The 27,552-nt window shown below is 39.1% G+C and overlaps 1 protein-coding gene across 4 annotated transcripts in view; it reads left to right on the forward strand.

The window, feature by feature from the left end:
- LOC116783299 (SAM domain-containing protein SAMSN-1-like) overlaps positions 1 to 27,552 on the forward strand; it is an 87,653-nt gene that overhangs the window by 31,133 nt on the left and 28,968 nt on the right. For 2 of the 4 annotated variants that reach the window (XM_032680729.1, XM_032680730.1), the window contains exon 1: positions 20,903 to 21,037. In XM_032680729.1, the coding sequence (XP_032536620.1) occupies positions 20,981 to 21,037 (57 nt within the window). In that variant the 5' untranslated portion in view covers positions 20,903 to 20,980. Of the gene's footprint in view, positions 1 to 2,059; positions 2,184 to 3,294; positions 3,672 to 20,902; positions 21,038 to 27,552 lie in introns of those variants that run through there. The other 2 variants (XM_032680728.1, XM_032680727.1) reach the window with 2 other exon arrangements.

The following is a 27,552-nucleotide window of genomic DNA, read 5'->3' on the forward strand; positions in this document are numbered from 1 at the left end:
TGGGAGGTCTACCTCTGTTCACATCTTCTCTGTTGGACATTCAAGAGCAGCTGGAGTTCTTCAGCTGAACTTCTGGAAAGTGTCTTTCATCTTAATTTCATCTGTGATGAGTTCAGTTGGTGGCACTCTGAGACCGAATCACAGCTTACAGGGATAGATGTGAAATTCACTTCAAAACTAAAATACTAATGTAGCTATAACTGAACATTGGAGGCATGGAAAGGTGTTTATATTCAACTCTCTGACTTCCCTCTATTTCCTTTGGTTGACACCCAGTCTCCAGGACACTCTGCAGATTTCAAGGAATGAAACATGCTGCTGAAAAGAGGGGAGTCTAAACCCAAGTGCTATCCACCATGGGAACTTTTGCATTACTTATTGTGATTAACAAAAGGAGGACTCCTAAGTCTTGTCCCTAAGGAAAGAAAGCAGCATAGTCTATTAATTCCTCATGCCAATTTATAGCTGGAGCAAGATGAAGTGGTCATGCAAATCATTTGGTACAAACCCTTTCAAGGTTTGAAATTAAACATCTGAATATACAGGGAAACATCTCACTCATTCTCACTTAGCTTTCACTAACTCTCTTCTTCAACTGAATATAATTTCAACACAGTTGTCTCATGACACAGAACTAACTAAACACACATAAAAGTGACCTTTGCCTGGGCATAAGGTGTCTCAGACTCCTAGTTGTGCTTACAGAACCTCATGTCTTCACAGAAAAATATCTGAACTTTCGGCAGTTCAAGCATAGCAATCTTTATAAGCATTTATCTGTCAAGTGAACAGTGGACTTTTTTTTAATCTGAAATCAACATACGCCCTCTCCCTTATCAGTGCTGCAGGGGATGGATGTGACTTGTAATATGTGAATGCTGGAGCTTCAGATGTGCTTCAAGCTAGGACTTTGCAAAGAAGCTTTAACCCAAATGAGAGCTGGGGAGTTCAGGATCCCTTGAGACCCATTCCTAAGCAGCCTGCCCTCTATACATTAGACTGCTGGCAAACTCTGGGATGTCTTTGTCTCAAAGGATTATGCATGTGAGGAAGAAGGAAGCATCTATGATTGTGTGACCTATTTGCTGGGGAAACTGTAATAAGGACCTCTGCATTTCTACCTTTTGATAACATCAGCACTAGCACTTAGTCACTTGCAATATTGCCAAAGATTTATTGCTACAATACAAAATCATTATCAGCTTAAATAGGTGAATATCCATAGAAGCCAGACAGTATTGTTCCAAAAAGGTAGCCATCTGTTAATTACAATCTTAACTAATTTCTAATTTTGTTTTGGTTTGTTTTGCTTCATTGAAAATCAGATATTCTATGTGAAACACAGCATGTGACTATGGAATAGAAGTTATTTGCTGTCAGAGTATGAAATTTCTCTCTGAAGCTTACAGAGGATTTCAGAGTCAGACTGGAAGAGAACTCAAGTGTTTCTGGACTGATTTGGAAGACAGCAGCTGGTTTAACATAAGTGAACATTAATGAGATGGCTGCATGTTCATGAGGTCCTTGCTCTAGGAGCCTGTAGTATTTAAACCTTGAGTTTCTCAGTAGGAAGCTGTTGGAGTGTACAATAACAGATTTGAATTGTCTTTTACATTATTGTCATTTAATCTAGGAAACAAAGTAAGGTCTTGAAAAATGAAAGACAGATGTCAGTACTTCAGAACACACTCCCATATACACTTAAATGCAGTAGCTCACCACATCTGGGATTCCTGTGCACACTTAAAAGGCTTCTAGATAATGTGGTGCATTCATGTATTAAAATGTTTTCTGGAACAAATCTGGAATTAAGTACTAAGCAATGCTGTGGTATTCAAGAAATGTAATATGTAAACAGCAATATTAATAATGTTCTAAGGATTATTTTTTTTTTTTACCTATTTTTCCCAAGCAAGGAAGTGCCTAACTTCTAAAGCATTGTGTCAGCGATCAGTTCTTTGAATCTGAAACTTTGTCATTCTCCAGATTAACACCATTTTACCCTTATTTTTTATTTGTAGGATTTGAATAATTTTAATGTCTTTGGTATTTTTGCCAGGGTACAGAACCAGAAGATAAAGTAGAGTCCATGGGAACATTAAAACGATTGCAGAAATTGGTCCGAACAAAAAAAACGAGTACACAAAGCTTGGAAGATGTCAAGCATGTTTTACTCCCCCTCAGTAAGTACAGCATCATATCAACATTCTTTCCAACATTTGGCAAATGACACTGTATTGAACATAACTGTAAACAATCCTGTCCTGGTCTGTCATTCACCACCCACAATTTTCAAACCCCAGCTGAGATGTTACTGTGATACCACTTGAGTGCTGACTTCCTCATAGTGTGAAAACCTGTTTCCTGTCACACTAGCTCGAGTTTTGTAACAGTATATCTCGCAAGTGGGGATTTTAGATAAATAGAATTGTATAACAGCGGGGCCTCCGGGATGGGGAAAATTTGTTTTTGCAGTAGTTCCTAGTTTTGTATCACGTTTCAGATCAGAAAGGCAAAACTCACGAATGTGGAGATAACTTCCAGTGCTAATCCATGAAGCAGTAGCTGCTGGGAGTACAGGAAGGTCTGTAAGCAAGTTGGCCTCTCATCATACCTGATTGCCTTGGGCCATAAGACACAGGAATTCTACACTGATTCTGGGATCAGGTTATTTTCTGGAGTCTCCTGTGGATCACCGATCTGACTGTGCAGCAGTTCTTCCTCTGAACTTGTTTTGCCAGTTTAAAAGTGCATGCACTTGTTGTAAAATGCACTTGTGTATATGATTATTTTTAAACCAATACTAGCAAAATGAGTTTAAACTGTCTGATGAACTACTGCTCCAGACAACTCATTGCTTGGGCTGAAACACATGAGGAAATAATGGATTTCAGCCACTACTTTGTAGCTACATACTGAGAAGGGGTGGGAGAGGAAATATCCAGAAAGTTTCCTGAACTTCTCCATTATTTAGGCTAAACTCATGCTCTGCAACTGTGACATCCAGTTACCAAATTTTCATATTCAGGGCAGAACCAGTAAAATTTTCCAGGCTTTTGAGGGAACAAGATAAATTTAACAAATGGAGAATAGATTTTACTTTTGGCTCAGATGCCTGACACAATACAAAATACTTTCCATTTCCCTAATTATCATTGTTATTTGTTTTTTTAATGGAGTCCTTGTGTTCTTCATTATATAGAATGCAACAGACAACATTTAAAAAAAAAAAAAAAGTGCCACTTTCTCTGTGAATTGCAACATATCATAACAGAAGTATTCGTATTTTTAAAGATGCGTTAGAGGATGCTTATCTCTCTGAAGAGGATGAAGAAGCACTGACTTCTTGCATGAAGTTGACAAGACCTCAGGAGAAGAAAACCTGGAAAGATAGCTCAAGGAGAAAAGAAGAGAGTGAGACCAGGCCAGATTTTATTTCTGCGTCTCTGGGCCGCACATACACTTCCAGACTTAATAACTTAGGAACTATTTCAATTCATTCGGAAACCGAATTTCACTTGTGGAGTGACTGGAAGACGTTTCCTGACAACCAGCTCTGTCCTTGTGACTTCTTGATTTCAAAAATAGAAGAATGGGAAAACTGTACTTGCTCTTCTCATCAGCCACATCTCACATATTCCCTAACTGATATGGATCTACAGTACTCCTGGGTAAGTGGAAGTGGTTTCTTTTGTGCTGATATGCAGAAAAAGTGGAAACTTTTTGCTCTGACTCAGCATTAAAGGGATGCCGTCATCTTCCATGTGGTTATGAAATGCAATAAACCAAATTTAGATTTCAGGTAAATGGATGTGAATGCATTGTTCAGGCTAACACCAGGGTTCATATAGCCCTAGGTAGTTCATTTTTAACCACGCAGACATCAGCAGCATGGAGACGGAAGGCTTTAGGCTATTCTGTTTCTCATCAGCACACTCATGTATTTTTGGGTTTTTATCTGTATATTAAATACTCATCCTTCCAGGCTTAGAAAACTTTCTGGAAGTCTGGGGTAAGTCAGTAAGGGACAGTGAAGCAAATGGGCTTGGATCAGGCTTCAAGAGGTCACTGCAATACTAGTAAAGGACAGTAGAGTTATTTAGGCAAATGTCAGAGGTTGAAATGGTATCTGTGCTTCTGCCTTCTTGGATCAGCTCAGCTGGTAGAGCCTATTTTTGCAGTAACCTCTGTGCCAGCAAAAAGATTTTTGGGACAGAATCGAAGAGAGTTTAATCTTGGTCTGAAATTATCTTTCTGGATAGTTTTCTAGCGGAGGCTTTTGCATTTAAATTGATGTGTTTTTTTAAAAGGCTATTTGAAACGGGAAAAAAAAAAAAAGAAAACCTTTTGTTGGTGAGATATACAAAATATAGTCACTGCAATGAGGCTTTTCTCCCTCTCCTCACTGGGCACAGCAGGTCTTCTGGCACTCCACATAGTGGTAAGCACGTGGTGGGGGAACTGGTTGAGTGAAATGTATCAGGGAAGCAGTAAAGAGCAGCCTCTTTTCCCTTCGTTCCTGTTCCCTCAGCAGTGCTCTGGGGACAGAGCTGTCTCTCACTGTGAAATAAGGCCAGCTCCCAGGAAAGTGCACCTAAACCACAGGGGGCAAAATACCCGCTGAAACCTGCCAGCTGAGTGTTCAAAGGGAGACCTGAGCAACCATAACCTTAGACCAGAGAGTCTCCTGCTGAAAACACCATGTTCTGTAATGGGTGCTCATATATCACTGGGAAAGGTGCACGTATAGGTGTGTGGGTCTATACAGCAACCATATTTCTGAATACATGGAGGTGGTAATTCAGTTCCTTTACAACGACACAGTAACTGACAAAACAGGCAGTACCTGAAACGTGGGATTTATCTAGCTGCAGGTTTTCCTGGAATTTGATGTAGAAAACAGAAAGTGTAGAACTTCCATTGGCAGAACTGTTATCAGAAAAGAGAGAAAACAAACCACCCCTAAAAAGAGCTGAGGAAGGTGCAGCACTGCAACCCTGGACAGCCTTAGCAGTGCAGAGTCCCAGGGAGAGCCCCTGCAGACAGACCTCCGGGGCAGAGCGTTGGCAGAAATAGGTTGGGAGCTGTGAACAGAGGCTGTGCTCTGTCAGGTGAATCCTCCTACCCGCCAGTAAATAGGACTCTCTGTAGAAACTGAATTGTGTCAGGGATGCTGGGCTCCATCATATGCCTGGCTCCTAATGAAAGCAGCTTTCAGCATCCTGAGCCAAGGATGAAGTCCCAGGTCAAAATAGTAATAGATGTGTCGGTCAGATTTATGAGACCATAAGTGTCAATTCAAGTAATTTTATTTCATTTTGTCACAAACAGCCTGTTAACGTTCTCTGCCCTGGTGAGATTTGTCCTACCCATGTTACTATTAACTGCCAGCAAGGGGTTTAGTGCGTTTTTTTCCTGAGTTGTTTATTTTGCCATCTGCCTTCCTGACGGGCTCCCTGACTTTAATGTATCTCTGTGGGCTTAGTGTCTTTGGATTTAGATTACAGTCAATGGCAAGTCATCTCATTCTTTGCATTTGTGTTCTACCAACTGGTGCAATTGAAGATTACAAAGACTGGATTTTCAGTTTTGCTGTTTAAGGATGAAAAAGCGGACACGGGTGGTTTTGCTATGAGAGGATCAGACACTGCGGATGGTGCAGATGTTCTTTCTGATGTTGATTTACTTGTTAGAGTAAACCCAATATATTCCATGATACTCTTTCTGATTCTATGAATAAGAAGGTATAATTTCATTTTCTTGACTTGGCAACTACTCTGTTGTCTTTGCTGCAGCATGTTGTGGAGGAGATAGACTGAGATGTACTGCTGAAATTCTTGGTATGTCCTGAATTGAGGCACACAGACAAAACTAGTAGATGCAAGACCGAGATCCAAGACTCTGCTATTCAGTCAACAAACTGTGGCTTATCTGGCTTGAGGGACAGACAAATATCTAGGTTGGACACATGTTATTCAGGCTCATCTCAGCAGCATGCGCAAAGCTGATTGAGCCTAGCCTTAATTAAAGCTTGAATTGCAGACAGTGAATTAAGTAGTGCTCTTCCATAATCACAGGCAAAAAGACCTAGATGTCTTCATGATAGATTGCTGTTTAGAGAGACAAAATATGAGTAATCCTAATTCCCTTCCTCCAATTTCTTCCCTTGACTCCTTTCTTCCTCTTCCGTTCTTCCCCCTCAGCACTTTACAAAGCCTCCCTTACAGTGTTTCCTATTGCCATTTTTTTTTTACCTAAACCAGTAAAAAGGCTGACAGAAGTCATCCGAGCCAGTCAACTAAACAACAACTGTGAAAACAGACTGCAAAAATCATGTCCCTCTTCAGCTACAGTACGCTCCTCCAGCTCCAGTTACTCTTCCTTCAGCCTTCCCCCGTTAAGCTCACAACACTCACCTGTGTTAGCTGGACTGCCTCTGGCCCAGGGACATTACAGGCAGCTCACATCTCACCTATCCTGCCCACCTTCATGTATTGTGAAAATATTGTAGAATTCTGTGTTTCTGTCCTTTAATGAAATCCAGAACTGTGTGCTGTGTTACCATTTTGTAGCCACGGTGCCACCATTAGCAACTTTATGCAAAGAGAACTTAGACATAGGTCTTTTTTTATACTTTTTTTTTTTTTATTTTTTAGCTCTTTAAAATATAATTAGTGGTTGGTCAAAATTTTGCCTAGGGCAACACAGAACATTGCTTTTTTCAGTGTGTCAAGAGTGCCATGTGAAATTATTGTAACTGGTATTCTTTCCAGAGAGATGAAATTTACAAATAATTCTTCCTTAAAAAGTGGAAGAGTATATTTTTAAAAATACAAAATACTTCAGAGAAAAAGAAAAAAGAAAAATATAATTGTATGCTTGAAAAAAGAAACTACTATGCTGTATATTTTCTCATTATCACAAAGTATATTGGGGGGAGAAATGAGTGATGCAGGCTGATGTTTGTGATGTTATGAATCAGATAAAAATCAGGCAGAGGATGGAAAAAAGATTGTCCAGACACCACTTTAACAACCACTTGACCTTAATGCGAAAGGTTATTGGGTTTTAATGCTTCTTTTTATTCCTCAAGCTTAGCCCTGCAGAAAACAGTTCAGCTGTCTGTCTCAGAATTTTTTTAAATTGTGGTTACTAGAAGCTGCCCTTCTGTTATTTGTATGCTAAGATCCTCACTACCCAAACAAAGCAGCATACTTAGAAATGCCATGTCCATATGACTTTTATACAAGCTATTTCAGCCTTCTGTTGCTTTTTCTCAATCTGTGCAATTGAATAAGACTTTTGCAGTCTCATACAAGGCATGAAAAATCCACAGTCAGAGGCTTTCAAAGCACAGGAGCTCGATAGACTCGAATGGACCTGAAACAGGCATGGAGTGGAGCACATTGTGGGGTCACAGATGAGGGGTCCTCTTCACACAAGGGTTCAAAGTCTGTCCTCAACAGCCTGAGACAGAAAGAAAAAAGCTGATGAGTCCCTTTCTCTTCTCCCTCAATACTTTAACATGCTATTTCACTGGCTGACCCATCCACTCTCCCAATAACCATGCAATATGGAAGCTGTGTTTGTAGAATCATCCGGGCCTCCTTTACAAGAGAGGGAGAGGAGACAACATCGTCTGTTGGAGACAAATCAGCAGGGAGTTACTGGAAGTAGGTTTATCTTCTTCACACATCTGAGCAGCATGGTTAAGTTTTACAGAAGAAGGATTTAGTAATTGATACCATAAGAATATTTATCTGTTGCAGCCTGTGTTTGAGACTCAGTGAGAACTAAATACAATGGACATTTCCCAAGACTAGAGAAGATCTGGGATTTTGGTGAGGAGAAATAAAATCTAAAGGTACTGCAGAGCAAGATACCTTTTCTCTCCCATTTTCAGGTTAAGAGGAGAGTAGAAAGCTGCAAAAGACTGGTTTCTATCCGATACAAATGCATTACATTGTGGTGGAACGAATAACAAATTTGGGAACATTACAAGTGATTTTTTGCCAATACATGTATTCATTCTGTCCATATTCCTCTCAGGAAAGTGTCATGGTCTTGTCATGCATGCCCTGCTGTTATGTCTGTGGTTCTCTGCAATGTCAGTAACCTTGTGGCCTCTTGCTTTCCTTGTGGTCTGGCTTGCTTCCTTGTCAGACAAGCCATTTCTCAGCATCTCCCTTTGACCCCTAGTAGACATGCCTAGTTTGACACTCTTAACTCTGGTTTTGGACATTTTCTTATCCTGACTTTTCCTGACATATTGTACTTAATAGGTTCTGGTTCCCAGTTGCCCCGTAACAGCCTTGCTTCCTTGCTGTAGTGCTCATCCCCTGCCCTCTGCACTGCTTCTGCTGCTCCTGGTCATCTTGGTTCTCAAAAACATGCTACATATTGCCTTGAGGTTTATGCATGTTACTGGATCTGTGATACCAGTGACTGAGTATTGTTCCCTAGGTTGGTGAAGTGGGGAGGAAGGCTGTGGGCGGTCAGTACTGAACAAAGAGGACAGAATGCTCTTCTCTGGCAAAATGTACTCTGAAGCTGGAAGTTGTATTGACCATTTGCACAGCCCACTTGTGGGAAGATTTCTACTTCGTTTCAACCAGCAGTTTCTCCTGCACACTAGAATGGCATGGGCTTTAATGGACTTTCTGATTGCTCAATTTTCTTAAGCAATTTGACTGTTTTCTGCAGGTTTTGATTTCTTCAGCTAATGTCTTTCTGTTGAGAGACACCTGAACATGCCTTAGAAGAACTTTCTCAATTGCATTTTGAATCCTCGTTTGGCACAAATATAGCACTAAAAAGAACGCCTGGAAATCCCCAAATTGCCTTTCTGAGACACCAGTTTTCAACTGCTCTGGTCACTGTAGCTGCTTCACTGTCAGTAATAAGTGCTCCTTTTAAAAGCTGTAGCTTTTGTTCCTATTTCAGTGACAAGGCAGGAAGCCAGATTCTCACCAAGTATAAATCTATTTTCTACTGCTGTTAGAGAGTTCTGCTTAGCTGTACCCAAGCTGAGGCCCAAAGTCTTTGCCCAGGGAAGACATAAAGGGCAGCTGGAAGGGTGCAGTAAGCAAAACCCTCAAGACCATGATGATGTGCGTTCAGCTGTGGCTGAGACATGAAACAGGATTTGTTTTCTAAGGTATGAAACTGTCCCCAGCTGCTTCTTTTTCATCTTACCATGTCTTAATTTAAAAGGCTCCCAACAGGTTTCCTGTTGTTTTTTATAACATTCTAGATAATTTCACCTGTTACTCTGCTCTTCCCACCAGTCCAGCACCTCATCCCTTCACACTCTGTACTCAGCACCTCTCTTGCAAGGTAAAGACACAGCTAGAGACACCCCCGTGCTCCCCAGACTGCAGACTTTGAAGATACAGGAGCTGATAGACGAAAAGGAACAGTGCTACAGTTAAATTTAACACATGATTAAATTCAAAGGCACTTGCTTTTCCACAGTCCAAACCCTGTTCCAGAACCTTGTTAAAATTTATTTTAAATTTTAAGACTTGTGAGGGGGTAGGGATTGAGATATATTTATGCAAGTCTGTTGTGGTCAAATGCTGGTGAAATTTGAATGGCTTTGTTTTTGAAACTAGTGAAAAGTCAAGAGCCAGGACTAAATTTTCAGTGTCTACTTTTCTTGGAAATACCAAGCAAAATATGGACTCAGACAAAAAGACATAAATGCTAGTGAACTTAAGAGCGCTTATTTTCTTGATGCTTCAGAGTCTGTAGAGGTTTATTTTGTCTCCTGTCACAGGGAGCTTTATTTAAGAAACAATTACATCGGTAAGTTGGTAAATATTATATGTCTCACTTCAGTTAAATACAAAAAGTAGAAGAAAATCACCTCTGAAAGTGCAAGGCTTCATCTCTCAAGCTTTGTGCTTGGAAGGGAGAAGCCTGTGAGGGTGTCCAGCCTCACTAGAATTGCACCATTGCACTGTGCTGATAGCAAATATCTGCCACTACCATTCCACATCCTACAGTGATTATTGCTATTTCCTGCATAGTAATGTGAAAAATTTTGTGTTCTCATCTGTGGTGACTTTGCTATTGTAGTCTTACAGCAGGTTTTAAAAAATATGAAAAATCTGATGCCACTGCTCTTCACAATGGTAACTCTTGTCCTATTTTATGTTTTTCATACCTTACTAGAATTTTCATAGCTATATAGGGAATGATGTAATATTTTTCATTAATCTTAGAGGCATGTGTACCTAACTTTACCAAAAAGCTTACCAAACTTTTTCCTCTCCACATTTCTGGGCTGTTCTGTAAAGTTGGATTGCTAGTACCTGCTAGTAAATATAAGGCAGAATGGTAATGGAGTGAATTTATTTGCACTAAAAGATACTTTAGAATATCAGAACATTTTTAATATGGTTACAGATAACTGCAGAAGAACATTGTAATTCACCTCAGCAGATTTCATGGGTTTGCTTCTGACATAGCTGCTAGGCACTGCAGAGCTACAGCTAGAGAGAGAAATGAAAGATTTTGGATTACTGTCATGAATGTAGTGTGAAGAGGACTGTAATTGTTGAAAGTGTGGGGAAAACTGTGTACTTTGTATACTTATTCTTTGTAAATGGTGTATGAATTCTTAATAGAAAAAGAGGAATGCTACCTGCTTCATGAAACATGATTAAGAGTCGAAATATAATTAAACTAAGTGCAGTTGTTGATAACAAACTGTCTGATGAAAGGATGACTTCCTGTTAACATCCTTTAGAATTGCCAAAACGATGCACTTTTGTGTACTGAAGGAAATATATTCTCTTGCCTGTCTGCTGCTTTACACACCTACACTGTGATAATATTATCCTTATGTGGATCTGCTGTCAGCCCAGTATTTTCTAATAGGCATTTTTCTTAGTTTTTTTATGAAAAAAAATAAAATATAAAGGTTATCTTTCTTCCCATACACCACACAAAGCAAAAAAAAGTACACATTACTCTGCTTGATCAGTGCTCCCACTGAATGAATCAGCTAATACAGGCTGTGTTTTCATGCTGTGTTGTCCTAATGCATCAGCTCCTGATGCTGGCAGGAACATTTTCACCAGTGAAGCTATCAGGTGCCTTGGGATATGCTTATCCAAGTCTGCAACTTTTAAAGTGCAATTTATCTTCTCACACAAAGTGATGCAGTTTTACTTCTGCATGAATTTTTGAAACCTAAACTTTTTTTCCTGTTCTTGTGCTTGTTGAGCTGGTGACGAGCTTCCCGTTTGTAGTTAAAATGTTTAATCTTCACTGTGCTTGCATTAGCTCAGTGCACCTTTTATGTGTGCTCATCTTCATTCAGGAGAACAAGCAAGCTCAGCTTCAGATTTCTTCCGAGTCCCTGATGAAGCTGAAATTAAAGTGCTACTCACATGACTAATTAGGTAAGGATTTTGAGGCTTTGGTAAGGAAGCCACAACTGAAGATGACTCAAGGATCCTTACTGACCTTAAGTTACAAGAATATGTAAGTGGTGGATAGCAGTGCCATACCACAACGCCTGATACTCCTTGTCTTCTTCCCTAGGTAATTCAAATGACTTTTCTCTTGGGGGACATCAATTTTCTGGAAGTTCTGAGCTGGCTCAAAACCTGATTATGTTTGCTTGCTTGTTTTGTGAGTGTAGATTAAGCTAGTTATTCTCTTTGGTAAGTCATTTTTGTACGTTTTAAACTGTTCCTGTAAAGCTTATTTGTGAAATAAGCCTTTCATTAATTAGAATAAATTAGTTCTGTTTTCATCTCCCTCACATAGAAGTGAAGGGAAAGTCACATGATATAGGTGCTCAGCAATGGCATAAATGGAAGAGTGAGGATTTTCAGTGCCAGAAAGGCACTAAGGTTTCCAGGGCTGCAGCATTATTATAATTAATGCATTTCAGAGTCCTTTAAAAGAAACACTTTTGTTGTGACATTCTCCAGAAGTAGGGTATGTCTTGCATAATTTCACACTTGTTTTTAGAAACTGAAAATTTAATGTGAATACTGGGTGTTCATCCAACTTTGAAAAAACACTTGTGGGTGAAATGAACAAGAATAGGGCCTGAAAAATAAGACTGGAAGTGAAACAATGGACACACAGTGGACACACTTCTAATTCTGCTATTTAAACACTTCCTGGTGTTTAGATCATTAGAAGACAAAGACCAGAGCTTTTCAGAAAGAACTGGAAAAGGTTTTGTATCTGACTATTCTCTCTCATTTTGAAAGGAATTCACCTATGGTAATGAAATTTCTGGACCAATCTTTTTGTAGACATTTAATTGATTGAAGAAGTTCACCTTCCCTAATACATAAGGAAAGCAAATTGGAAAGTTGAACCTAACATAATTCTTGCTGGAAGTGCTTACACTCCAATCCATTTGAAGAAATCTGGCTGAATATTTTTTTGCAAAAGGACCAAATTAATTAGGTTAAATGACATGAAACTTCTTGTTCACTCCTACTTGCAGCTTATGTTTGATAGCACAGCACAAGAAATGATGACAAACAGTGTGAGGGAAGTACAAAGATCAAGAGTTCAGATAGTTTAAGATCACGAGGAAAAAACTTTTGCAGGTATCTTGAGGGTTTCTATATTTAGTTCTAGGTCATGTAGGTGTTTTAATACCTAGCTTTCTTCCCTTACATTTATGCTTCCACGTATTTCCCCTAAAAATTGCGTCAGGATAGTATTCTGATTTTCCAGTTTGAAAGACTTGAATTCAAACTCCCCAAACTTTTCTTGCAGCTATATTTGCTTAGATTTTCTGCACATCTAACCACAGGGTCAAAACCTTAGAATTACATGCAGTCAGTGATCAACTGCAAAGTAGGTAGCTTTTAACATAATTTCTTAGTGTTTTCCTGAACTAGAATGACAAAATGAATCCATATTCCATTTCTTCATAACTTCCTTAACCTCATGAATCATGATCAAGTGATTAAGGATGTAGATAATACAGATTCAATTCCCTGCACTTCTACAGACTCTTGTATGATATTAGACAAATCACTTGACTTGTCTGCCTCAGGCTTCATTTGCAAAATGGGGATAGAATGTTATTTTACACATCAGACGGTTGTTGCATGAGCAAGAATACACATACCAGTGTACCAGAAGTGCAGGAGTTCAAACAGTGTATTTGCAGGCTCTGACACCTCCATTTAGATTCACTCATTGCACTGAATGAGACAGACATTGAGTAGAGAAAATGAGGGAACTATTAAAGCTGCATTATTAAAACTGCATCATAAAATATCCACGCATAGGAGTGAGATTCAGGTATCACAGATAGCATTCATTCTGCCTTTCCTTTAAAACTTTGTTTTCTTAATCAAATGAGTTTGTGTGTGTGTGTGTGTATGGTATGTAAGGGTGTTATTTTTTTAGGGTTTTAGGTATTATTGTTATTTAGGCTTTGAAACACACAAATGTTTCAAATATTTTTTTTGTGAACTTTCCCTCCCTAGGAGGGAGGACCATAATATTAATATTTCACTTCACCAGTTTGTACACGTATTAAGAAAAAACCCAAATAAGATTTGCTGTAAACGAGACCTATATCTAGCCTTCAGAGTTTTGCTGCTCCTGGAGTGAGAATCTTCTCCAGTTTGTTTTAGAACTACTACTGCTTTTGTTCAGTAGAACTTTTAGCAGATCATGGAGCTGTGGAGGGAAAAGTTTTGTCGCCTTTTCATCAGCCTCTGCTTTCTGTGGCAGCAACAAGAGAAAGGAGACAGAAAACACACGGAATAATGCATGTGATAGAAGTAAAAAGGATCATATAGGTGAGAATAGGTGGTAAAAAAAGATTCTCTAGAGAAGGGGTATTCAAGGTATGAGTCAAAAGCTCGCACGCTTTGTGGGAAGTGAGAGGAGAGGAGTTTGATAATACAATGAAAAAAGATCAAGATTGGTGGAAGGAATATGGAAAAAAAAATGGGGTGTTTGTGAAGAGGCAAAGCATGAATCTTTCTTTCCACAGAGCAGTTTCAGAAACAGCCTCCCCTTTCCATTCCCTTCTCTCCCCAAAGACAAGTTACTGACACATAAGTAATTACCTTAAACATACTGAGCACCATGACTGTCCCTGTGAGTGCTTTTAGCCTAGAGCCTGAGATAAAGCATGTTATCTTAAGCCCTTAATGAAATAAATTTAAGTGACTGTGCTTCACTTCATCTTGTTGATGGGCTAAGAGAAGGTTCCCACCCCGTTGGTGAGGCTCAGCTGACCGGGGGCAGCTTAGTCAGTTGTGACCATTCAGCCACAACCTGCAGTGTCCCATGAAATCCTGAGTGAGGCAAGTTGGACACTAACCATGACCAGCAAAGGGTGCAGTGATCACCTCGCCAGTCCTCCCCAGTGAGGGACTTGGTGCCAAAATCCAGCAGGAAAAATGCCTTGTCTTTTTCGTGGGGGAGCTCAGCATGGCTGCATTGTTCCCACCCTCCTTCACCTGTGCCCTGGAGCAAGTGGCTGTTGGATCGAGGTAACCACCTACACCTGCCAGACAGATGCACAGAGCAGAAGCCAGACCTCCCTGCAGTGAGGTTCAGGTGTGGAAATGAGAGAAAATCAACCACTCAAGTCTCATTCCCAGTATGTGTGATTTGGCAGTCTGCTGATGGAGCTAATTTGACCCACATCCTGCTTGATTTTTGAGGTATTGCCATTAATGTCAGCACCTGAATCAAGTTTTGTAACAGTAAGCCCACAGGTCTGGTACAAAGTGAGAAAAAGAAAAAAGAAAAGAAAAAAAAAGGAAAGGAAAGGAAAGGAAAGGAAAGGAAAGGAAAGAAAGAAAAGAAAAGAAAAGAAAGGAAAGGAAGAAAAAAAGAAAGAAAAAAAAAAAAAGAAAGAAAAGAAAAGAAAAGAAAAGAAAAGAAAAGAAAAGAAAAGAAAAGAAAGAAAGAAAAGAAAGAAAAAAGAAAGAAAAGAAAAGAAAAGAAAATTTTCACCTATTCTTGATGACTTTTGTGTTTCTCCTGGCTATAATTGGGTATCACATCAGTTAGATGCGTAGAAAGAGAGTTTTAAGCCCAAATACATATAAGGTCATCTTGTCCCTCTCAGTCACTTCCAAATTATGATTTTCACCCACTTGATACCATATTCGACAAGAAAGGAAGAATAACATTTTTCCCTTTGAAGCAGTATGAAATCAAAACCATGCAAGTGAATATGCAGTGTGCCACACATTATTCTTTTTCATGTTAGTATTTGCACAGCAGTCCTAAAGCTGTGATGGCACAGCAATGTGACACTCTGACACCAGTGAAGAAATTCAGCAGAAATTTACTGGTAAAAGAGGGTAAAAACTACGAAGAGTTTTCTGACAGCAGGCTGGCATTAGAGTTAATCAGAATTTACTTCTCTTGATATTGATTCTAATCAGAGATAGGCTGGCAGACATCATGTACATACCTTGAAAAAATCCCCTGCTGCACTGTCAGTGCTCCTGTGTTAAGCTGGTCTAAATGCCAAATGAAGCATGTCATGCTTTGTGTATGAGATTAAAACAGAGAGCCTACATTTATTTTTATATCAGTTCCCTTTATCGAAAATCTCATATTTGAGCTTTCTGAATAGATGTACGAGGCAACCATCACTCTTTATCTGTAAATGCATTTCTGGGAGGCTGAGCTTCAGCTGGATGACTATAAAACAACAGTCACATAAACCTGCAAATTATGTGGCATAAAATGCCCTTGTAGCTGATTAGTAATCTCAGTGTTCACTCACGGAATCCACTGAGATGTTCCAGGTATGAACACTGCAGTGTAGCCCCGATTTTGATGTTCACCCAGACAAACAGTGTGCTGTTCTCTTGCACGTCTGAGCTCAACAGCAGCACCTTCCTGCCAGTTACTTTCTGTTTTTCATCGCAGACTCTGCTTACAATAAATTGTACAGGAAAACCACTGGTGACGCACACATTTCTGTAGGAAATCATTACACGGATTCTGGATAAGACTGTGGCTGTGTTTTACAAGACACCAACCTTACTGACTTCGAGTTTTCTAAACAGGAATACCTAGAAGATAGAGACACAACTTTGGCTCTTACTCTTCAAGGTAATAAGAAAGAGATTTGTTCAATAGGTGAAAGCCAATCTCCTTGAGAATCCTTTTGTCACAGTAGTATAGCTTTTTATTAGTGTTAGTGCTAACCTGACATAGTGTAGGTATGACTGATCTGTTCATCTGCTGCTAATGCAAGAGAATGTGTTGGGATCAAAGCTTGAGATAAAGTTCTTGGTACTTCATTTTCCCTTTAGGCCAGGTGGTGTTGGGAACATGCCAAGGACACAGTCTGAGGGCCTGGCAATGAGATACTTTTTCTTACTCATAGGGTAGCAACCGCTTTTTTGTACCAGACACCTCTTTAAACTCAGTAGGAGCTCCTGTAGTAATGCTCTATTAGCCTGTCCCTGCCATATTTCCTCATGACTCCATTGACCTTAGAGGCAAAGGATTAGCATAAGAGAAGGAAGAATCATAATAATAGGGTTTTTTCAGGAAGAAAAGGAAGCCCAGTAGTCTGAGAGAGGCCAAACTCACAGTTCCTGGGACTTGGCATGGTGAGGGTATTCCTGCTGCTTTGTGCCCCGACGGTTGCTTAAACAAGCTTAGGCTCTCACTCTTTATTAGTGTCATTAAAAATCTCCCCAGTGTAAATTATTTAGCAAAGACTAAGTTTTTGGATCAAAATTCAGATATCAGTTATTCACTTTGCTGAATAGGCAGTTTCTGCAGGTTTCATAAAAATTATGCTTTCTATGGAATAGGAGTCTTCTTGATACAGTGTCAACAAACTGCCAAATCAAGGGTGTAAGCTTAAAATATTCTTCAATTGTGTCTTGTCTCTCTAACACTCTGAGTTTCTGCGGCTTCTCCATTTTCTGTTCCTGATGAAAAAAAGCACAGAAGAGCCTATTCAATAGGAAATTATACACTTTGTTGCATGAAATCCCTGAGCATTTTGGACCGATTTTCAGTACTAAGTTCTGTCTGCTCATAGTGATGAGTTTGCAATGAGTGTGGGCGTTTCAAAGATGGAACCTTAAGCATCCAGTTCTACTCCCCAGCATCCCAAAATCACAGCCTCTATCTTTGGAGTTAAAAGAAAAGTGAGTGTGTTGTTTAAATAGTTATAAACACAGCCCAGCCTGCAACCTCTGTCTTCTTTCATGGATTCTTTCTGGGGGAGGGAGTGCTTAACTTCACTTTTTCACACTTGTTCCTTTTAGTTTCCACAGAGTCTTTGCCCTGTTGGTTTATATGGAGAGAGTTCTGTTGAGGATTAGCTGTGCCTGTATCTGTGGCTGGCCCTTGCTCAAATCAGACCAGGAGAGGGAAGTATCTAGCTAAATTCTGGCCCATAATTAATACATATGAGGAAATTGTGTTCTGCTCATGAACATTCCTTGAGGAAATAAAGATTAAATTTGTTAAGTAAATTATTCACTGCAAATTATTCACTCAGCTTCACTTGCTATTCTGAGATTTCTGCAATATCTGAGTTAGATCATTTCAGAGAGAGGCACGGCCATAAAAGCAGAGGCTGAAGGCATGATTCCTTTCTTGTACAAAATATAAATCTTCTTTTAATTAAAATAAACAGACTAAGACACTCTGGGATTGCTTAGCATTAGGGAAAGTAGTGTACAGCCCCAAGGTATCCTTGAGTCTCCAGTTAAACTTGGACCACATTTGTCTGATGGACAATGAAAAACGAGTTGCTAATATGAGGAAAGTCTCATTTCATTTGCTTTTTGACAGGTGGCCAGCATTCTAAACCTTTCAATCTACTTCACACCCTACCTTATAGTTCAACAGAATGATCAAGTTTTGAAAGGATAAGTTTACACTCACAGTTTAGGCTGGAAGTGATCTCTCCTTTCAGGGCAAGGGAACTAGATGGAGCTCTGAGGGGATATGGAGCTGTTGCAGCACTTTGATACCGTGTGGGAGGGAGGCACATAAAGCACTTGAATATCCAGGACCATTCATCATGGTCCATTTGTTAAAACTGAGTAATGATAATAATAAGCTATAAGGTATGTTGCCTTTATAATATAATGACAGTGGGAATCATTCTCATGGGGTCATCTTAATTATTTTTAAGTGGATAGCCTTTTTCCCCATAAGACTTTCCAGATAAAAGAGTGACATTGCCTGGTTATTTCAGGATAGAGGAGTCAATCCAAGCCCCATAAAATTCACCTGAAAACCTTCTATTGATTTCACTGGGGTTTGGATCAGATTCAAAGTCCAGCAAGGAAATGGAATAAGTTACCTGCAGTCATGTCCAACAGAAAACTAAGTATAAGAGTTTTTCTTTTAATTTTACATAGATACTCATTCCCCTTTGAAAAATTAACTTCAAATACAGAGGATATAAGCACCAAGCTTATTATTAATTTTAATTCAAAGAGCTACTTTTGAAATGTATTGGTTAACCAAATTAAATGAACTTAATGTTATATATGTTTGATTTTCTTCACTTTGTTACTTTTTAAAACTAGTGTGGGTCACCCTTCCAAGGGCAAGAACATAATCAGGTCAGCTTTCAAGCTGCTATAATTTTTCTGGTATGTGGATGAGGATAGGAAATAGATATGGGTGGGTACTATATCTCTTGAAATAGCCTCTTTCCTCCTGTTTAACAATAAATATTCTACAGAAAGGAAGCTCATATATTACTCTTCAGATGAGTTCCCATTTTATTAATCATGAAGATTTTAACAGTGGCCTGAGACAGGAAATCACAGTGTAATGATCAGCAGAGTCTGATTTAATCCTCACGTTTGGATCAGATTAAAAAGAAAACCAATATACTGCAGTGTAAGTCTAGGTAGATAAATAATCAAGTTTAATTACTTTTAAACATACATACAGCTTTTAAAACCATGTATGGCTCTACTAAATTACTAAGGCTGATTAAATATCCATGGTAAAACCTCCTTATGCTTAGAAACTTAAACTGACATTTCAGGTGGTGTTTTCAAATATAGAAAAGAAACAGATCTCCCAGAGTTCATAATTATCAATAATTAATTATTATTAATATCAATTATTATGAACTCTGATTAATATGTTGTTTTTAATAACGAAAAACCTCACATTTAACTCTGTTTTAAGTTAGTGTAGCTCAGATTTAAAAGTGAAGTGAAACATCTTGGTTAATGGGTTGAGGTTCAACACACACTCCATTGCAACCCACTAGCCTGGAGAGTTTTTTGTTATATTTGACAGAATTTCAGTACCTTAACTCCAGTTCCTCCTCCCCCACTTCCTACCACCCCATTCTTAGAAGGCCTGGAAAGGAAACCTCATATACCATTAGCATATAATAATTATTCTTTCATCAGTTGGTCTCAGTCCATTCAGTTGCTCATCCATCAAAATCCAAGAAACCCTCCAAAACTGTTCTTAAACCTTTACATAGAAGTCCAAAGAGCAAACTGAACTAGGAATTCATCTGAGGAGCATTTCTTACCATGATGCATTTCAACCATCAATTCTTTGTGGTTTCAGTTTGGATGGTTTCCTGTTTTACCTTTTCTTTAAATTCAAGTTCCATCAAATCTAATATTACAAGAATGACATAGAAAAAGAAAGGCCTGTGCACTGAGTATTCGGATTCACAAAGACTTCGGAATTTTTATTTGGTGCAAGAGACCTCCACAGTGAAGTGCTGTTTTAAAAGTGCTTTTATTTATGCAAAACTTAGGAGTAAAGGCTGCTTAGAATATATTCATTTGGGAAAAAAAAATTGGAAAATATATTATCAAAATTTTGAAAAAAAAAAATACTACAGTTTTTTATTGACACTTACGTGAACTTTTTCTTGCAATTTAGAGAAATATATTTCTTTTTCATTTGCAGTACTCTTAAATTAAGGTTTAATTGAAACTCTGTGGGTGGCCCAAAAAATTTGCGGTTTTGAAATTGAGAATTCACCTCCATCTTTCAGCAAAAATTTGGGAGTGTTTCATAGTTTCAGGTTTTGTGACCTATGATTCACAACAGATAAGTTTTACTTAGAATACTCAAGGCTTTTGTTTTTTTGTCTTTGGCAAATAATATCAAGCAAAATGAAGCAGAAATTCAAAGCTATCTTAATACCTCCACTTTCCTTTATCCTCTGGGCTGTTTTTCAAGAGGGTGCAAAGGACCTCTGCCATTCTCCTTTGTCTCTTTGTGGTAAGCCTTCTGTTGTAAGAAGGCCTTTTCTCCCTGTGACTTTGTCAGCAAATCAAGGACAGCAGAGGACTGAAAAGTACTGTTTCAGGGAGTCCAAATCCTCTGATGAATGACAAAAAAATTATTTCACCAAGCAAAAGAAAAAGATGTCTTTAGATACTTCCCTTTCTCTACCAAACAGTGACCTTTAATCTCACTGCTTTTGTTGCATTACTGTAGAGCTAAGAGAGAAGGGGAGGTGTTGGCACCATTTGGACCACACACCCACAGTACAGTGCAGATCTCCTGGGCAATAATATCCCTTGGTCCTCTGAACATCAGCACACCTTCTTCACAACTGAGTCCCAACACACGATGAAATAAAGGTTCAGTTAGTGCCATAAGGCTGAGAGGGGAAAAGTGAGAGAGGAAAAGAGGATGATTTTCTTGAGGTTGTCCAAAGTCTTACTGAGGCCTGATGGTGACCCAGAAGCAGATGAGTTTTAAAGCATTTCTCACTTTGAACCCTGTCCTCATTTTCAACTCGTCTCCTTGGTGCACCTCTCTCTTTCTTATCCCCGTCACTTCCTCCCCTCCTTCCTCACCCCCTCCCCAAACAAAGTGTTCAGTTTACTCCCCCATTGCAACACAGCAGCTGCATGAAGTCACATCCTGACAGAACAAGGAAGTGACCAATGTACACGTGTGTAGTACCCCCTGTTGTACTTAGTTTGGTCACAAGGCAGTAGCAGTTGCACATCCTCTGGATAAACGTGGGTTAAACATGTTGAAGAGAAAACCATCTAACGCGTCCGACAAGGAGAAAAGTCAAAAGCCAAAGGTAAGAATGTTCAGTTTTTGTTGTCAATGAGCAATAGCAGGAATTTTTACCAATTTACCAATTTTTAAGAGGAGGCTTTCCTTTTAAATCCTAGTTTCAGGATTTCCTAATGGGCTAGTGAGTGCCTCAGTGCTATAACCTCAGGACTATTTGAATATACTCACTGCATAATAGTAAGGATCCAATTCAAGGAATCATCATTGTGAAGCTGCTATAGCTGTGCTAAAGAGTCCTGGTACTGGACTTTGTCTATTATTTTAAGTTCTTCATCAGTCTTTTAACAGAGGAGTTCATAAAATCCCCTCTTTCCCTTTGATCTATGATAAATTGATGATGTCCCAGAAAAGAGTGTGAGAATTGGTGAAGAATTAGAAAAGCTATTCAATTTGTTCCTTGTTTTAACAAATTTGCTTTTGCATCACCATAACCAAAGGAGGAGAGGGTACTTGACAATTAGTGTTTGTTATCTTAATTTCTCTGGGAATTATTGAAATTCAGCCTGAATGAAATACTCTAAATAAGTTGATAATGTGCTACACTGGACACTTTCCACAATCTGGAATTGTAAGAAAGGAAGTGAGAGTTTTGCAAGAGGCATAACAATGTGTCCAGTGCTAGAAATTTATTTTCAGTCCCTGCGTTGAGTGCAAAATGACCTCTGTGTGTTGTATTGTACATGTGTGTTGTATTGCACATGTGTATTGTAAGGCTGAAGTGAAGTGGCTACTGCTTGACCTGAGGGCTTCATTATCCATTTCCGCCTCAGTTTATCAGTGCTGAAAATTTAACAAAGAGATTAGAAAAGTCTTTTAGTATATCTCTGTTCCCAGCAATTCAGCAGCTCCTAGTTTACAGCCCCATCTTCTCATTGTTTGAGAATACACCTCCCTTAGTGACTTCTGTGTCCTAAAAGATTGTTGCACTGTTCCAGCAAGAATCTTCTGGTTTTACACAGCATTGGCTTTTGCATATTGTGCTTGCAGTTTTAAACTATGACTCATAAACGGTTAAAATTAATGTAGGGGTTTTTTTCATGGATTTGAAGCAATTTTGATTCCATTTTCCCATACACAAATGGGTTTTTTAAGCATTGCACTGGTTGCTTTGGTGTGCATTTTCTCCTGTTCAATCATCATACTGTTTTTTAATGGCAGGGAAGAAGTATAATTAATATCTAATTACACTATAGATTAAACAAGAAATGACCATGAAAGACTCTGTGGATGGGCTTTGTTTTCCTGCATGCTAAATATTTTCAAAAGCCAGTTTTGGTCACTCTCTTCTTCCAGAATAAAACATTCCTTAACAATAATCTGATTTTCATTTTTAATTTTCTTTTTCCTACACAGTTATCCATTCATGAATTCATTTTATGCTATTAAAATACTGGCATTATGGCTTCTCAATTATATATATATGTATATGTACATAATGCTCCTGGATTTGACTCGCTGTATGTGTAAAGCAGGGACAAAAGGAATCAACCACTTGACTGAGTGTCACAGCTGCTGACTTTGCTGTGCTGTTTTTGTCCTATTGTAAGTGTTTACAAAAATGGAAAGGTCTTGGTGAAGTGTCTCAGGATGTCTTTCTGTCTCAGGAGTGTTCTTTGAGACACTTCACCTCCTGTTGGCCCACTTTTGCACAGAGCTGTGTAAACTTTCCATGACGAGAGTGCTTTTGCTCAATGTGCTATTCACAAATGGCATTGGAGAAAAGAGCCCCACTTTGCATAGAATAGAAATCTGACTTTACTGTAGCATGTTTTGAAACTTGTCCCACGGAAGCAACGTCAATACTTAACTTGCTTAATGCAGAATTAGGTAAGATGGGGCACAGGTCCTTACCTCCTGACAGAAGTCAGAGGATTTCACAAGTGACTTCCCCAGATCACGTTCTGGGTGCCCCTGCTCCAAGCAGGCAACCTTTGGTACCTCCTCATGCTCACAGGTCAGGATTCCACTGTCACTGTGGAGGTCGTGGGCTACCTCACCTTGCCTTTAGGCAGCTTAGACATCCCAGTGTCTCCAACACAACCACACAGGGCCAGCACAAGAGAGCCATAAGGTCTGGAATGTTAAATGAAAATCAGGTTTGCTACCCTAGACCTCAAAGAGGACACCAAAATGATCTTTTTAGGTAACCGAATCCTAATCATGGTTACTAGTTGTCTTTATCACAACTGTATGAACTCCTGTGCATTAACTCAAGTATTTTACCAAGATTTTCTTTTTAATCCCTTTGTTATTATTACTTTCTAATGTGAAGAATGTTGGCATCCAGTTATGCCTTTTGATGAGGATGAAGGAATGGGATGGAAGCTGGTGTTAAAGCCCTTCTCGAGGCAATTCACTGTCCCTGTATAAAGCCCCTCATAGTGGTGGACAAATGACCAGTGCAGCAGTAATACAGGTTTGCAGTATCTAATTGTCAGTTCTCTGTGTCCAATACATTTACCTTACTTATTTACTACTGTGGTGCTTAAGGGACTTCTGCAGACGTGGTAAGTGCTGCATAGACAAAAAGTCTATCTGAGGACTCTTAGTTTCTGCTATGAAAAGTTTGATCCTGTGCCATGAAATAGTATTGTTGTAGTTTTTTTGGTTATACAGCAGGATTTCAGTAGTGCTGCAGTCATGCTAATGACTTATTTGAATGTCTGGCGGCTTTTGTGTATGCATGGATATGCATATAACTACTGAAAGCATTTTATGTAAACTATATAAATAAACATTCATTGTTAGGCAAGAAAACCATCTACACCTGGTGTCATGCAAGAGAAAACTGGGAGAGAAATGGGAGAGAAATGCTTTCAAAAGAGATCATGGAAGGATTCTGAGCCTTTGCAAATCTTAATCATTTGCATTACTATTGTACTAATGTAGTTGCATTACTATTGTGGAACTGTAGGTTTGTACCTTGTACATCAGCTGAGGATCCCAGATAACAGAATTATAAGGGAAAAGTCCTAAGGGTTAAAATTACCCTGCTTAATATTGAAGAAATTCAACCAGTTGAAGGGCTAAGCTCTCTATTTCAAGCCTATCCAATCTAACCTATCTGTCTACGCAGGACCTTAAATGATTTTCTCTCACGACAGAGCATCTTCCATCCCTTCCTTAAGGGAGTCCTTACCTGCCCTCCTTTCATTTGTGCCAGATGAGACATGGCTTGGTTTACATGGTGTGGCTGTTTTGAGCTGTTGGAATTATTTGTGGGCAAGTGAGGTCAAACAAACCAGGTCTTGCACAAAGCCCTGAGGTTCCTGGTCACACTGATGGCTGGACTCAGCTCACTGCAGGGAGAGGAGCATGTGCATTGCTGGAGTGTTTATTGCAGGGCAGGAAAGCAGAGGGGGGAGCTTTTGCTGGATGTGTCTCAGCTGTGGGTCTGTGCAGTCAGTCCCACCACCCCTTAGAGAGCTGGGGAGGAGGAGAGCAGTTGACTTGGAGGATGAAGGAAAGACTTTTGAAAACACCTGGATTTTAGCCTCTTTGACCCTTATGATGTTACAAATGTCAGTGCATCTGGGGAATGGAATGAAGCAGATTTAGAACGACGGAAAAAAAAACATTGAAAGAAACTATACAGTCTTCTCTTTTGTATAGCTTCAGGCAGCACCATACAAATAAAACATCCTTAAAGAATTTCACAGATACTCTGCATTCCACTTTGCACTGTTTTACACGTTTGACCAGGTGCAAATAATCTGTAAAACATCCCTGCGTTGTCTTGCCCACTTCACAGAACACAGTGTGCTGGGCAGAACCTATTCCTTTCTCTCTCTCTCTCTCTCTCTCTCTGACATTCCTCCGGACACAGCAAACTTGAGAACTGCCTGATGATTCTTGGCTTTACTTCAACGTGAAAGAAAGACGACTTTGTGCCATTTTTTCTGGCTTGACTGAAGAAAGTCTTGTGTCATTATTCTACATGACAGTTGATCTGTGTTTATGCTAAAGGTTTGAGACGTTTTTTGTTTCTTTGTTCTGCTTCCAAATGTGCTTGGTGCTTTAAACTCAGCTTACTTCTGGTGTGTCAGACAATTCAGGGTCAATGCCTCTGCATTTTGTTTAGGCAAAAATATGTCCAAGCTCCTAATTAAATCAGTATTCACTTACTTAGGTGATAAACCTTTATTTGTTTTCAGGGTTATGAGATAATAGTGGCAAATCCAACGGGAGGAAACATTTTAATGTGCAGATTTATTCCATAGTATGATTTCATGCCAGTAATGTTACTTTTTTATAAGCTTTAAATAAAACCCTGACTTCACAGAAATGAATGCACATTTTTGCCATAGACTTGAGGCCAGAATTTCCCCTTTTTATATATTCTTCACAGAAGGCCTGATCCTGATTCCGAAAACACTTAAATGAATAAATTAGCTGTGATCCCATTGATTTCAGTGGGATTATCTGAGTAAAGTTTATAGCTTGCCTAAGTGTTTGGAGCCTGCAGTGCAGACAGATGCTACAAGCAAGTTTTTTGGTGCTGTATTTTTCTCAGACAGTGGCTTGTGCCTCTCCAACGGGGAATACTTGTTAAAGAAAAGAAAATAGAAAATAGGTACAGCAAACCTAAACACCAAAAATAATTAAAGGCATAATTAGATCTTCTGTAGGACAAGATCTGCAGTCTAGAGATTGCTCAGTGTTAATGAATATTAACTAGGATTTATCCTTGAGTGAGGAAAGCTGAAGGTTTTAATTTTATTTCAAAGGTAAAGACTGGTAGAGTTATGAAGTTTTATATTCTTTTCTTTCCCCCTGAAATTTCGAGTGCATAATAAATGAGCCACTGCTAATGTCACAGATGCTGATTTTCACAACCAGGACTGAAGTGATGTTCGTTTCCATTTACATTTCATTCTAACAATGATGAGAGGTGATGAGTTGACGATAAGCTGTTTTCACCGTACTGCCCGCTGTGCAAATTTATGCTTATGGGCAAAGATGACACATAGTTCTGTCATTAAAGGTCTTTACTGCACTGCCTCTTGAAGAAAGACTGTTTGTCAAAATCCATTTGAACTCTGTTAAATAAGCAGAAACAGATGACAACATCTGGGAAGTATTTTTAAGAACCTGGTTTATAGTGTAAATACCTGTGGGCCTTTATCAGAGAGGGTTCAGGGAAAGAAAAAATGATACTTGTAATAACCATGTGTGTCTAGATGGGGAAGGAAGGGATTACAGGTGACACTTCAGAAGGTGTTTTCTGTCTCCCTTAGGCTTCATAAAAAACTAGAACAAGGTTAGAGTTAACCTTGGGTTATTTCCCTTCTGTGAATGGAAGGCTCTACAATCATATTACTGCTCCTCTTAGTTCTGGTGTTGTTTCTTAATTTATATTATCATCTTGGTTCTTGCTCATCAGATAATTTTTTTTTCAACAGCAGTTTCAGGAAGTTGTCTGTGTCTTAACATATATGTTAGCATATCTCTTTTAGTAAGGTCTTGAAATTTGGGGAATTTTGTTTTCTCACCAGAAAGTCAGGGTCTAGAGTCTTTGTGGGGAAAGAACAGCCATCCCTCACCTGCCCCTTGGCAGGAGGCTGATTAGGATGGCCAGACTCCACATTTCGATGCTCACATCAAGACACAGGCTCATTGAGGTCTCACATAACTCTTGACTAGGTTCTGTGTCAAAGCAAAAATGACATCTGTGGCCTGGTCCAGTACTGACATCTTTTGTGTGTTCCCTTGATTACACCACTTTTTAACTTTTCAACCAACCTTGCACGATATTCAGGTAATTTCTTATTTCTTCCCTGTCTTGGTTTTCCTTCACTAGCCAGACTTAAGTCTTTAATAGCAGAATATTTTAAAACAAGTGAGAGCAAATCTCCTGAAGGGAATATTGACACATTAATATTCATTTTGCTTAGAGTAACAAATCCAGTTCAGTTCTGTGTTTGTTTTCCTAAGCAAGTAAGAGCATTTCAAGAGGTATGTCTGAACAATCTTATCCAGCCATTTTTAGAAACTACATCATTTAGAACTGTAATCTCTGATAAATACATAGCACAGTCAGCAAAGCGACATAAATCAGCATTTAGTTGTCTTCTAACTCTTTAATTAGCTTTGTAAAGCAGTTGACTTCAATATTGTGTTTCTAGGAAACCCAGAATACCCCAAATTAAACATTGGCAAGGATGCCTGTCATTGCTGGGAAAAAAGATCAGTAGGTATATATGGGAAGGACTGGCAGAGGATGTGGCCTACAGTTTTCTGTGGTTTCCATGCTCTTCTAGGAACCTCTGTCACAGCAAAATGACTGAAGTCATTATAAAGCTGTCTCTTGGCAGCTAGTATAAGGAATTTGTGGTTGGCTACACACACTTCATCCAGAGGAAACAACCCCTTGGTGTGTGGGCAGAAACCACTGGGAATACCCAATCCTGAGAAAAGAAAAAAAAGTCTTCTGGGTCTCTATAATCACAATACCCCTTAACCTTTATCTTCTGGAAGCCTGCAACAAAGACAGCAGGGTTAATACAGCTGGTAGAAACA

Source organism: Chiroxiphia lanceolata, chromosome 2 (assembly GCF_009829145.1).
Source record: "Chiroxiphia lanceolata isolate bChiLan1 chromosome 2, bChiLan1.pri, whole genome shotgun sequence".
NCBI classification, from domain to species: domain Eukaryota; kingdom Metazoa; phylum Chordata; class Aves; order Passeriformes; family Pipridae; genus Chiroxiphia; species Chiroxiphia lanceolata.